Genomic DNA, 13,108 nt, shown 5'->3' with positions numbered 1-13,108 from the left:
TTTTTTTTTTTTTTAAGTAGGCTCCACGCCCAATAGGGCTCAACTCACTCTGAGATCACCACCTGAGCTGAGATTAAGTCTGGGGTGCCTAACCCACTGAGCTACCCTGGTGCCCCCAAATCTCACATTTTCTTATTTTAAAAAGAAAGGAAGAAAAAAAGAGAGAGAGAGAAGGAAGGAAGGAAGGAACAAGGCAGAGAAAGAAAGAAAGAAACAGACAGACAAACTAGAGGCATCTAGCTGGCTCCGTAAGTGGAGCACTGGGACTCTTGCTCTCTGGGTCCTGAGTTTGAGCCTCAGGTTGGGTGTAGAGAGTACTTTTTAGAAGAATCATAAAGGAGAGCCTGGCTGGCTCAGTGGTTATGCCTCTGCCTTAGGCTCAGGTCATGATCTCAGGCTCAGCTCATGATCTCAGGGTCAGGAGATAGAGCCAGGATCACCTGTTTCCCCCTTGCTCTCTGCCTGCCTCTCTGCCTACTTGTGATCTCTCTCTGTCAAAATAAAATCTTAAAAAAAAAAAGGGGGGGGGGTCATAAAGAGGCAAGCGAAAGTTAAAAAAAATTCGTTGAAAGAAAGATTAGCTCCCCCCATGGCCGGGCAGGCCAGCTGCCTTAAGATCAGGGCTATAACCACAGCAAACAATGTCAGTTAAAACCAAGACCTCTTGGGCCTTCCAGCTGTCCATGTGTGAAGGAAAAGTCAAACCTGCCAAGGCCTTGCCAGTTTTAAATTCGTTGGCACCCAGCCTGATACCGGGACTGCTCAGTCACACATTAAGAAACGAGGGGTGGGGGATGCTGGGGAGGGAGAGGAAACATGGAATGGAAGCCGGAACACTTCTGCACGCGGGGCTGCCTCCCTTCCCCTCGCCACATCCTCCGTAGAACCCCGGCTTCGTGCGAATGCTTATAAAGCATTCATCATCCATCGCACGAACACTCTTTTGCAAGATTCGCAAGAGGATTTCCTTGTCAGTGTTTAATAATGGCTCTAATATTGAAAAATACAAAGAAAATAAACTTTGGGCGTAAAAAGGCACAGAATGTATTTTGATCCTTTTTTGTAGGCTGTAAAAATTAAAGCAGACTTCCACGTCTCCTTGCCCGCCACACCACCACCCCCTCCGCCCCCGTGACTGTTCCTCGAGTCCTCCGGCTCCTTTGCTCCCGGGTTCTGGAACAGACAGACGCCCACTCTGCCTCGAGGCTGCGCGCCCCGGGCGTCTGAAATCCGACTTTCTAAACTCCCAGACTGCTCCGGCTGTTTTCTGAGCGACCTCAGCTTCCCGTCCGCCGGGAGCCCGTGGTCCCCTGGTGGAGCGCCCGCGTCCCAAGCCGACCGATTCCTACGTTTGTTTGTTTGTTTGTTTGTTTAAGATTTTTTATTTGTTTATTTGACAGAGAGAGACAGAGAGGTCACAAGTAGGCAGAGAGGCAGGTAGAGAGAGAGGGAGAAGCAGGCTCCCCGCCAAGGAGAGAGCCCGACGTGGGGCTCGATTCCAGGACCCTGGGATCATGACCTGGGCCGAAGGCAGAGGCTTAACCCACTGAGCCACCCAGGCACCGCCCGATTCCCACGTTTGGGACACCCGAGCGACACCTTCCCCGGGACCAGAGGCAACCTCCATGTCCAATTTTCCGACTGTAAAATCAGGGTGCCCTGGGATGCGGCGATCGAGAAAGAGCAGGGGCTCGAAACGGCGTCCTGTCCCCTTCCCGCCGCGCTACGTGGGAGGACAGGTCCGGCTCAGTCCAGAGACCGCGGTGTCCCCGCGGCGCGCTTATCGCCCAGGGCCCACCGCCCACTTTTCTCTGCGCCCCGGACACTCACCTGCACCAGGTCATCCCGAAACCGCCGCCTGGCGCTGGCCCGGCCACCCCGCCGACTGCCCCAGGCAAATTCCTGGGAACTGGGCAGGTGGAGGAAACGAGGAGAGTCCCGGTCGGTCCCCTCCCACGTCACCGCCAACCCCCGCCAACCCCCCCGCTCCCGCCGGGCGCCCAGCCGTATACCCGTCCGCCAGAGCGTCGGTGTCGTCGTTTGGGGATCCCCGAATCCTACACGGGCCCACGCCCTGGGGATCTGGAGAAGGTGGAGAGAAGGCCCACAGCCCCCGCTGGTGATACTTGTTAGGGACTTTCTCGGCGCTACACGCTTTTTTTGCGTTGTGCCACTTACTTGTCACAACGGCCCTAAGAGGAGAGTGAGTACAGTCATTAACCCCACTTTTAGGACGGGGAAACTGACGCAAAGTGGGGTGACCAGCCAGGAGGTGGAGGGGCTGGGGTGGGAACCGCATCCGGGCGACTGAGCAGCGCCCCCACCTCCCCGGCGAGTGGAGCATTTTCTGTCCCGAGCCGGCCAGTCTCCGCCGCGTCGGGGGACCAAGTGGACAGAGGGGCCCTCTCTGCCGGGGACCGCGCAGATGGAGCGCGTACCCCGAACCCCGAATAGGCAGGGGCTGGAGGAGGCGGGACAGGAGCGCGGTCACAGCGTCGCTCGCTCCTCCCTCCTCCCGGGGCTGTCGGGGCGGGTCCTTGTTGCACGTCCCGAGGCCGAGCGCTCCCGCTCCAGGCTGCAGCGCCGCTCCCCACCCCGCCCTTCTCCGGCCATCTTCCAGCCTGTATCTGGGACCTCTTCTCCTCCTAGGCTGGTAAAGGGACTTCTGTCTCCCCCTCACATAGCGACACAATCCGTGCGGTCCCCTAGTCCAGCCTCCCGACCACCGCAGCCCCTCCCTCTTCCTTCGGTGGAAGCTGGGTGCAGGCGAACCCCGAGTCGCGGGGCCCCGCGGACAGCTCACATATCCGTTCGCCGGGTTTTGCCTCTGCCCCGCCTCCATCCCTTCCCCACCCCCACAGGGACTGTTCAGGCACGAGACGCGGGGGTGGGAAGCTGGAGTGGGTTGAATCCCCCTAACACACCTGTGTGGCCACCAGTGCCCGGTGCATTTCAGATGAAGATATGGCAGGACCAGTGGGCTTGTATTGTGTTTTTACCATGACCTAGACCGCATTGCAAAACCTACCTTTTTTTAAGTAAACAAAACAATAGCAGGCAAAGTCTTGCCAAAGGACTGGTGTTTCTATTTGGATATAGGATGTACTTCATTACACCCTGTTGTGTCCCAAAAGGGATTTAAGACAGATGTATACAATACAACGCCGTGCAAATTAAAAAAAAAAAAAAAAAAAATGGTACTCCCATCAGTCAAACCAGGTAAGTCCAGAAAGCGTAGAAAGAAATGCCAAAGGGAGTTACAATCTCGGTACAGGTGAGTCACAAGTTCAGTTCCCAGCTTCTCTGCAGCCAGCAGAAAAGACAACCTTGCCTGAGGGGAGTACTGAGGTAGCAATACAGATGACTGCTTTCTAGAAACAGCTGGGGAAGAGATGTTCTGCTTTCCTGGACAAGACTAATCAGGAAAGCAATTCTACTTAACCCTGTGCGGGTAGTACAGAGACCTCATTGCTTATAAAAGACTGTCACATACATTATCCTCCTTAATTCAACTCTTGTGATAATGCCATGCGCTGCCTTTCGGATGTGAAACCCAGCCCAAGAAAGATTTCATGATTTGTTCAAAGTTTTGTGGCCCATGATGGAGCTAGGACCTGCTCCCAGGAGCTGGGTCTCTAAAGGGGGATCCGGGTTGGCTTTGCTGTACCCCCCTGCCTCACCAGCTTCGCCTAAACAGGAGGACTTTTTTTTAAAGATTTTATTTATTTATTTGACACAGAGAGAGAGAGCACAAGTAGGGGGAGCAGCAGCCAGAGGGAGAGGGAGCAGCAGGCTCCCTGGATCCTGCTGGTCCTGGGATCAAGGCCCAGGTCCTGAGCTGAAGGCAGACGCTTAATAGACTGAGCCACCCAGGCACCCCTAAACAGGAGGACTTTTCTCAGGACTCAGAAGTGGGGTCTGGGTTCATTCAACTATAACTTCTGCCTGGCAAGTTAGCTAAGTGAGGTCATGTTTGCTGGGTTTCAGCCCAACCAGCCAGGAGCTCTAACACCAAGCTTTATGTGGCAGAGGCAGGCTGTGGTCCCTGGTTGGTGTTCGTTGCTGCCCTGAGGGGAAGAGGAGAGATGGCCCCTGACCACCACTTGGAGCACGGATGGGTAGGTGGTCGGGCTGGTGTGCATCTTACTCCAGATGCTGCCTGGGGTTGATCCGGGGATAGCCTCTCCCTGCGGGTGACCTCAGGCTTCGTCACTGTGGCCAGTTACTATTTACCACCAGGATGTGACCTCCACGTCTCCCTAGCTGTGGGCCCGGAGCAGGCTACCACTTGAACAAACTGGTAGGTTGTTAAGTAATTAAGTCACCTCTGTGCTTGGTCATTCCAGCCACTCCCAGGTCCCAGGACAAACCTCTCTGCCACTGGTGTCACTTGGCCAATGGCCAAACTCTTTATCTTTGATAATCAGGCTCTTTTCTGCTTGTCCCTTCGGGAAGAAGCTTGGAGTGGCCGGCAAGGACCTCACCTGCATCCGGCAGATCCTGGTGTCCTATGCAAGCCTTCTCAAAGGTGTTCTGTGAAAGACTGATTCAGCCAGCTCTGCATCCTGGTCCAATTAAAACAGTGCTCTTGGCCAAGAGGAGGGGAGCTTAGCAAGGAAGGAAGTCAGATGATTTCTGACACCGTCTCAAAGTGCTGGTGATTGATAGCCACTTCTTAGCTCCAGGGAAAGGTGACTGGGTCCTATTCATTTTGGAACTCCCAGAGCTCCACACGGGGCAAGGTGGCTCAGAATAAGTCCTGGAGCCCAGGACTTTCTTACCCGAAGACACTCCTCGCCCCCCTCCCCAAATCCAGCCCTTCCTTGCTCATGCTCAATAAATGGGTGTTGGAAGAAAAAAGAAGTTCAGGTGTTCAGGGGACAGAAGGGGTAGGGATGAAACACTCTGATCTTCATTCCCAAACTTCATGTCCCCCAAACATGGGAGACAAGGAGAGATGGAAGAAAAAGAGGACCATTCCAGATGGGTGGGTGGCAGTTCTAAAAAGAGGGAACTTGGGACGCCTGGGTGGCTCAGTTGTTAAGCAGCTGCCTTCGGCTCAGGTCATGATCCCAGCGTCCTGGGATCGAGTCCCACATCGGGCTCCGAACAAGGAGCCTGCTTCTCCCTCTGCCTCTGCCTGCCATTCTGTCTGCCTGTGCTCGCTCTCGCTCCCTCTCTCTCTCTGACAAATAAATAAAATCTTAAAAAAAAAAAAGAAAAAAAAGATTTTAAAAAGAGGGAACTTGCAGAACACAGTCCACTGCAGGCAAGAAGCTCTGTGCATCTCCTCCCCAGGCTGGTAAAGTTTATATGCGCGGGGTGGGGGCAGGGTGCGTGCCTGGCCTGGGTGGCTCAGGTCATGATCTCAGGGTCTTAGGATCGAGCCCCTGCATCCCACTGGGCTCCCTGCTCAGCAGGAAGCCTGCTTCTCGCTGTGCCCTTCCCCCTGCTTGTGTTCCTCTCAAGCTGTCTGTCAAATAAATAAATAAAATCTTTAAAAAACAGTTTATACCACAGGGGCCTTAAACTGTGTTTGGTCGCCTGCACTGTTCAGGTGGTCTTTGGAACAGCCCTCGCTGTGGGGGCAGTGCACAGAGCATATATTCCAGGGCCAGGAGAGGGGAGAAGGAACTCCTAATTGCTCAGGTTCAGCCTGAAGGTCAACCAAAGGTCACATCCTCTTGGTCACCTACCTTCTCCAACACGTACTTGTCATGATCCCACAGGAAAAGGAAGTGGTATCATTTGCTTGAGACTAAGAATTAAGTTATGAGGGCACGAACTTAGACCCTCCAAGGGGGAAGGTCCTCAACAGACTGAGCTAGGATCTCAAGGAGCTGTGAAGGCTGTTCCAGGGCTCACATGCCTTTCCCTCTCCCCCAGAGACTCCGCCACACCCCCTATGCTTCTGTTGCCTGGCTTTTACTTTCAGCCTCTGGTTAAATGTCACTTCCTCAGAGAGGCCTGTTCCAGACCAGGTCAGGTTCCTCTTTTGGTGTTTCTGCAGCACCCAGGATTTTCTTATGCCTGTGTAGTCACATGTGAGTACGTGCACGCGTGTATGTGTGTCTGCTGCCTGGTTCCCACGTTCCCTGAAAAACAGCACCCCTTCTGTTTTGCTCACCGTTGTATCCCCTTGCACAAGAGCTGGTTCGTAGTTAATACTCAAAAACTGTCTGCCGGAGAAAGGAAGGAAGGGATCTTACCAGATCCTGCGATGCTCAGGACAACAGTAGGCTTTGGGTGTTGGTCTGTCTCACTCTCACATGAAGAAGGTGAATCTCAGAGCCCTGCTGGGGGACCCAGAGGGACTGGTACCTCCTCTGTCGGTCAGGAAGCCCCCCACCTGCCCTGCTGCCTGGTGTCCTGTGAGAGACAGAAAGAAAGTCAGGAAGAAGTAGAGCCACATCTGGAACAGTGAAGCCAGGACAGGATGCTGCCCTATTGGCTTCAGCTTGACCTTGACCTTGACTTATGCGGACCAGGGCAAAAGGGAACACAGACTTGAGAGGCTGCAGATTGCTTGCTTCTCAGATGTCTTCTGAATGGTCTGGATGCCTTCAAGAGGCAGTATGGCATACTGGTTAGAAGACAAACTCCAGAAAAAATAATTTTTAAAAAATTTAAAAATATGAACTCTAGAGCCTAGCTCTGCTCCTGCCCCCTACCTGTTCTGTGACCTTGGACAAGTTACTGAACATCTCTGTGCCTCAGTACTTTCAGCTGTAAAAATGTAGATAATAGTACCTATCTTGAGAAGTTGCTTTAAGAATCAAGTGAGTCGATGGGGCATCTGGGTGGCTTAGTTGGTTGAGCATCTGACTCTTGATTTTGGCTCAGGTCATGATTTCAGGGTTGTGGAATTGATCCCCGGGTTGAGCTTGGTGCTCAAGAGGGAGTCTGTTTCTCTCTTCTTTCTCTCTTTCTGCATCTGTCCACCTCCTCCAACATCTCCACCACCCCCCAGCCTGTTCACCCCCTCTCTTTTTCTCTAAAATAAATAAATAAATCCTTTTTTTTTAAAAAAAAAAAGAATTAAGTGAGTTGATACATGTAAAGTACTTCAGTGTCCAGGAAGTGATATTTCCACAGTAAGTGTTAGCAATTATTATTTGAAGGGAAGCTTTTGTGCTTTGAGAAGTCTCTTTGCGATTGCTAGGGTTTAAATTAATATTGAATTTAGTGAAGTCTCAAGTGCAAGCTCTGTTTTCAATGAACAGATCTTATTATTTGCTGACTGATCACTTCTGAGGCTTTGTTCCCCTGTAAGAGTTACACATCACACCCTTGCCCTGCCTCCTGGTGGGCCCCAGCTACCACCTGAGGCTTGGCCATAACACCTGTTTTGGCCAAATGGATGTTAGCAAAGGCTGCACTATGTTTGTGTGAATCTGCTTTATCTCCTGAGTTCCGGCAATCTGCCATTAGAAGAGACTGTCCCAGACAGATATTGTCCCTTCAGCTGTAGCTCCAGAAGAAAAGCCAGGAAGCAGAGCCACCTGGAACCCACGACCAGTAGCCGAAAGCAGAGTTCCCTAGCTGAGCCCAGCCTAGATCTGCTTTACCACAGTTGGACTTTCAACCAAAGAGCCTGAGACTAAAGGCTTGTTTTATGGCACTATTGACTCTATCCCAAGAAACTCATGGAAAAGATAAGCCAGATAAATGTCCTCTTTGTTCCGAAAGGGACACATAACTTCTACTCCCTTCCACTGATCAGAGGAGCCTGGGGAATTTGGACCCTGGCTGGGCAGTCAGTTCCTAGCAACAAGCTATCGGGGGACCTCCCACCATAGGAAGGAAGCCCAGCTCTCTGGATGGTTAGATAGTCTTCTTTTCCACAACAATCTTATTTAATTAAATTCCCTAAAACATTTCTACAGAATTTCCTCAGCATTCAGTGGGGTTCCATCCAGTAAGCCCATCATAAACTGACAATATCCTAAGTCAAAAATGCATGTAATAGGGGTGCCTGGGTGGCTCCGTGGGTTAAAGCTTCTGCCTTTGGTTCAGGTCATGATCCCAGGGTCCTAGCATCGAGCCCCGCATCAGGCTCTCTGCACGGCGGGGTGCCTGCTTCCCTTCCTCCCTCTCTGCCTGCCTCTCTGCCTGCTTGTGATCTCTGTATGTCAAATAAATAAATAAAATCTTTAAAAAAATGCATGTAATATATCTCACCTACTGAACATCATAGCTCAGCCTAGGTGACATGTGCTCAGAGCACTTCCGTCAGCCTGCAGCTGGGCAAAATCATCTAACACAAACCCTCTTTTATAACAAAGTGTTGAATGTCTCCTGTAATTTATGAAATACTGTACTGAAAATGCAACCCACAACAGCCATATAGGCAGAGAATGATTACAGGTTCTCAGTTGTTTGCCCTGACAATCAGATAGTGGACGGGGAGCTACCTCCACCCAGCATCATGAGAGAACATTGGGTTATGTATTGCTGGCCCGGGGCAAAGACCAAAATTCAAAATTTGGAGCACAGTTTCTACTGAATGCATATTGCCTTCGTATCACCATAAAGTCAAAAAAATTGTAAGTCAAACCATCGGACCGCCTATACTTGTGTTTTTTTTTTCTTCAAAGATTCTACTTATTTATTTGATAGAGAGAGAGAATAAACAGGGGGAGCTGCAGAGGGAGAGGGAGAAGCAGGCTCCCCACCAAGCAGGGAGCCGGATGCAGGACTCAATCCCAGGACACTGGGACCATAACCCAAGCCAAAAGCAAAGGCTCAACCATCTGAGCCCCCCCAGGCGCCCCTGTACTTGCGTTCTTTTTTTTTTTTTTTAAGATTTTATTTATTTATTTGACAGAGAGAGATCACAAGTGGGCAGAGAGGCAGGCAGAGAGAGGAAGGGAAGCAGGCTCCCCGACTCGATCCCAGGACCCTGAGATCATGACCTGAGCCGAAGGCAGCGGCTTAACCCACTGAACCACCCAGGCACCCTGTACTTGCGTTCTTAAGGGGAACATATTTCTATTCACTTTTTTCTCTCTTTCAAGCACTTCTGATCAGACAAGCAAAATGTCTCTAAGTGCTGATCTACCCAGGAAACCCTAATCAATTAAACAGGATAAAATGTAGTAAATCTTAAGTTCTTTTTTAAAACGTCCCATCAGGGTGCCTGGGTGGCTCAGTGGGTTAAAGCTTTTGCCTTCGGCTCAGGTCATGATGTCAGGGTCCTGGGATCGAGCCCCGCATTGGGCTCTCTGTTCAGTGGGGAGCCTGCTTCCCTTCTTCTCTCTGCCTGCCTCTCTGCCTACTTGTGATCTCTGTCTGTCAAATAAATAAATAAAATATTTTTTTAAAATAAGAATAAAAAAAAATCCCATCACTTTATAAACTTAATCCAGGGTCATACATTTCTCTTAAATAAATCTCACAATTCTTAGGAGCACCTGGGTAGCTTGGTCAGTTAAGCCTCTGCCTTGAGCTCAGATCATGATCCCCAGTTCCTCCAGCCTTGGGTCGGGCTCCCTGCTCAGCAGAGAGCCTGCTTTTCCTTTTCCCCTCCTCCTGCTTGTGCTCTATAAATAAGTAAATAAATATATAACTAAACAAGTCATCAATAATCAAAAACCCCATTACTTACTAAAACACAAATTATTCCTGAGTGACTCCACAAGTCTCTACCTCATGCGCTGCTCACCACGAGGGCACGAGTGTAACCTGTCACCATGCAAGGCAATGGTATTCCCTGTGTTGTGCCTTTCATCCTCAAAGATTTCATCTAATTTCCTCCCTTTTTGGGAGGAATTTGCATTTCTTTCACTTTATTAAGGAGCAGTCAATTAAGGTAGTCAAGGGGATAAAAGCATAGATTCTGGAGCCAAATTCCGGGTGTACCTTGTAGCTGTGCGACCTTGGGCAAGTCCTTTAACTTCTCCGTGCTTCAGGGGTTTTATCCGTGATCTGTGATCACATGATCTGTGATCGGATACTGGGTGATCATGTGATCAAGTGATCATGGTAATGGGACCTCATTCACAAAGCTGTTAAGAATATGAAAAGTTGGTTGGGCGCCTGGGTGGCTCAGTGGGTTAAGCCGCTGCCTTCGGCTCAGGTCATGATCTCGGGATCCTGGGATCGAGTCCCGCATCGGGCTCTCTGCTCAGCAGGGAGCCTGCTTCCTTTCCTCTCTCTCTCTGCCTGCCTCTCCGTCTACTTGTGATTTCTCTCTGTCAAATAAATAAATAAAATCTTTAAAAAAAAAAAAAAAAAAAGAATATGAAAAGTTGGGGCACCTGGGTGGCTCAGTGGGTTAAAGCCTCTGCCTTCAGCTCAGGTCATGATCTCAGGGTCCTGGGATCGAGCCCTGCATAGGGCTCTCTGCTCAGCAGGGAGCCTGCTTCCCTTCCTCTCTCTGCCTGCCTCTCTGTCTACTTGTAATCTCTGTCTGTCAAATAAGTAATAAATAAAATCTTAAAAAAAAAAAGAATATAAAAAGTTCGTACAAGTAAAGCACCTTCTATGCTTGACACATGAGTAAATGCTATCCACTAATCCATACTTATTCGCTAACATCTGTAAGCTTCTAAAGTCTCTTTAATGCCATTTCATCCACTCCTTCACACCCTTCTGAAATATCATCAGAACATCTTTCCATGCCGTCTTCTGTGCACTTTCTCGCTCTCTCTCCAGGCATAATTGCACCTGAATACGCCTCCCTGGGCTGTGTGTGCCCTTACACGACACAGAAAAAACACACCCTTGCGCTGAGCTTGCTGAGCTGCAAAGCATAGGAGCTCAGTGGCCCTGATCGCCAGAACATCATTCTAGACTTCCCACTGATACTCATTTCTTGAGTAAACAAGGAATGAGGTCTTCCCCAGAAACAAAGAAAGACATGTGTAGGGAGACCGAATCCAGAATTCCCGCAACACCATTTCCCCTTGAAAGCAAGCACCGCCAGTTCTAACCTTGGCTCTGAATGCCCGGATTGTTTGGAATCTGCGCTGACTGACTTTTCTGTGTCAGCTCCACAGGGGCCCCTGGGTGTTCGGATACTTGTGTCTGGTGGGCTGTTTCTGTATGAGATTCCCAGTTGAATCTGTGGACTGAGGGAAGCAGAGGTGGGCGGGCCTCAGTCTGCTGAAGGCCTGAAGAGAACGAAAAGGCTGAGTGAGAGAGAATGTCCCCTCTGACTGGCTTCAGGCTGGGACATCAGTCCTCTCCCACCCTCAGACTCAGACCGGAGCTCCCACCACCGGTTCTCCTGGGTCTCAGGCCTTCAGACTTGGACTGGAGCTCCCCTGTGAGTTCTCCTCGGTCTCCAGCTTGCCGACTGCCCATCCTGAGGCTTCACAGCATCAATTATGACAGGAGACAACCCCTGGTTGTGAGTCTTCTCTCTTACAGAGAGATAAACCATGTCCTATGGTTTTCTGGTTCTGTTTTTCCAGGAGTCCTGACGGACATAGAGTCCCAGCTTGGAACATCCACTCTTAGGAAGGGGATTTGAAACATCAGGTCCTTCTCTCTCTGCACCACACACTTCTATAGCTTGCCCTGGAGCTGGCGCTGGAAGGAACTTGGAGTATGTGTGCTCCGGGAGCCGTGAGACAGGTAAGAGGAAGAGGGTCTGCCCCACTCTCCCCATGAGAGGAGCTGCTGCCCACGTCTTTCCACAGTAGAGAGGACAGAGGAAGAGGAAAACAGCATGAGCTTGGATCATCTGCGACACCTGTGAGCCAGACTCCCTTCCCCGGGCTTCTGGTAGTTTCTCCTTCTCTCCTGGACCCCTTCAGGCAATTTGTAAACACGTTCACGCCTCATGAAGAAAAGAAAATTTCTCCCCAGTTTTTTCTTCAGCCACTATTCTCCTTCCTCCCTCTGCAGCCAGATTTCTCTGAAGAGTTGTCTGACCTCATTGGCCTCATCCCTCCCCCAGCCACACCTGCCTCAATGTCTCTGTCAAGGACGCCCCTCCAGAGTGTCAGAAGAATGGCGTCTGCTAAGATCCCCATGACCTTTGCATTACTAAATCAAATGTACACTTTCAGTCTTCAACTTTTGTGTGTTCTCGGCAGTGTCCTAAATCTAGAGAGTGGGGTCATATGGACCTCCTTAGGTCCAGCTGCGGAGGGACAGACCACATAGAGTCCATGGCATGATAGTTCTCAGTGATTCACCGCTCCGTGGATGGGTGCCCTCCATGACGGGACCCTGTGGGTCCTCCTGCTGGACGTGGAGTATCCTTCCCTACTCTGCTGGTGTTGGGATTGGCCCAGGGGAGTAGGAGCAGAAGGGAGGGCATGCCAGAATGAGCCCAGGACTTCTGACGCATTGCGTGGGTCTACTCATATTCCTGGACTGCTACCACTGTCAAGAGAAAAAGATGTTCTGGTTCCAGAAATACGAGAGACATGTGAGAAGAGCTGTTCCAGGTGCCCCACTGACCTGTGAACATGGGAGTGATCATTAATGCATATTAGGGTCCATAATCAAAGGAGCGAGGCTGATACAAAGAGGTCAAGCAAAGCTTTATTTCACACCAAGCATCGAGAATCAACTGACCGGTCAGGGCCCTCTCTTGCAAAGAGGTGACCCCTCCCAGCCTCACAGACTTTTATAGAGGTAGTTTAGCCGGGCTATACACAGGTGGCCAATGAGATTGCAATACACAGAGAAAACTGCACAGTCATGCTAGGTCTGCCACACACAGAAAAAACTGCTATTTAACACACAGGTGGCCAATTGAATTTCAATTTACCCTAGTAGATATATGCGTGCCCCACTGATTGGATGTCTTCACCTGGCCTGACCCGCCCTTGTATCTAGGCTTTGCAAGTAAGTTCCTCTGGGAGGGGCAGGGTCAATCTAAGTTCACTACATAAACACAAAATGACCCCCTCTGGCCAACCAGGTCCTTACAATGCTTACTGGTTTTTTGTTTTGTTTTGTTTTGTTTTTTAAGATGTATTTATTTAGGGATGCTTGGGTGGCTCAGTGGATTAAGACTCTGCCTTCAGCTCAGGTCATAATCCCAGGGTCCTGGGATCAAACCCCACACCAGGCTCCCAGAGAGCCTGCTTCCCCCACTCTCTCTGCCTGCCTCTCTGCCTACTTGTGATCTCTGTCTGCCAAATAAATA

General features: G+C 50.5%; 1 protein-coding gene and 1 long non-coding RNA gene across 4 annotated transcripts in view; one reads left to right on the top strand and one right to left on the bottom strand.

Moving 5' to 3' along the window:
- B4GALNT2 (beta-1,4-N-acetyl-galactosaminyltransferase 2) overlaps nucleotides 1-2,924 on the bottom strand; it is a 45,885-nt gene extending 42,961 nt beyond the window's left edge. For 2 of the 3 annotated variants that reach the window (XM_059378895.1, XM_059378896.1), the window contains exons 1-2: nucleotides 2,013-2,096; nucleotides 1,831-1,909 (exon numbers count right to left, since the gene is read on the bottom strand). In XM_059378895.1, the coding sequence (XP_059234878.1) occupies nucleotides 1,831-1,844 (14 nt within the window). In that variant the 5' untranslated portion in view covers nucleotides 1,845-1,909; nucleotides 2,013-2,096. Of the gene's footprint in view, nucleotides 1-1,265; nucleotides 1,724-1,830; nucleotides 1,910-2,012 lie in introns of those variants that run through there. The other variant, XM_059378898.1, reaches the window with a different exon arrangement.
- On the top strand, nucleotides 2,122-11,953 carry LOC132003432 (uncharacterized). Its single transcript, XR_009400194.1, has 3 exons — nucleotides 2,122-2,203; nucleotides 11,418-11,580; nucleotides 11,854-11,953. It is a non-coding gene; the product is annotated as an uncharacterized LOC132003432 (long non-coding RNA).
- The last annotated feature ends 1,155 nt before the right edge of the window (nucleotides 11,954-13,108 follow it).

The sequence above is a fragment of the Mustela nigripes genome, chromosome 16 (assembly GCF_022355385.1).
Source record: "Mustela nigripes isolate SB6536 chromosome 16, MUSNIG.SB6536, whole genome shotgun sequence".
Classification (NCBI taxonomy): Eukaryota; Metazoa; Chordata; class Mammalia; order Carnivora; family Mustelidae; genus Mustela; species Mustela nigripes.
The sequence above is the reverse complement of the archived record's forward strand: the minus strand, read 5'-3'. Positions and strand labels throughout refer to the sequence as shown.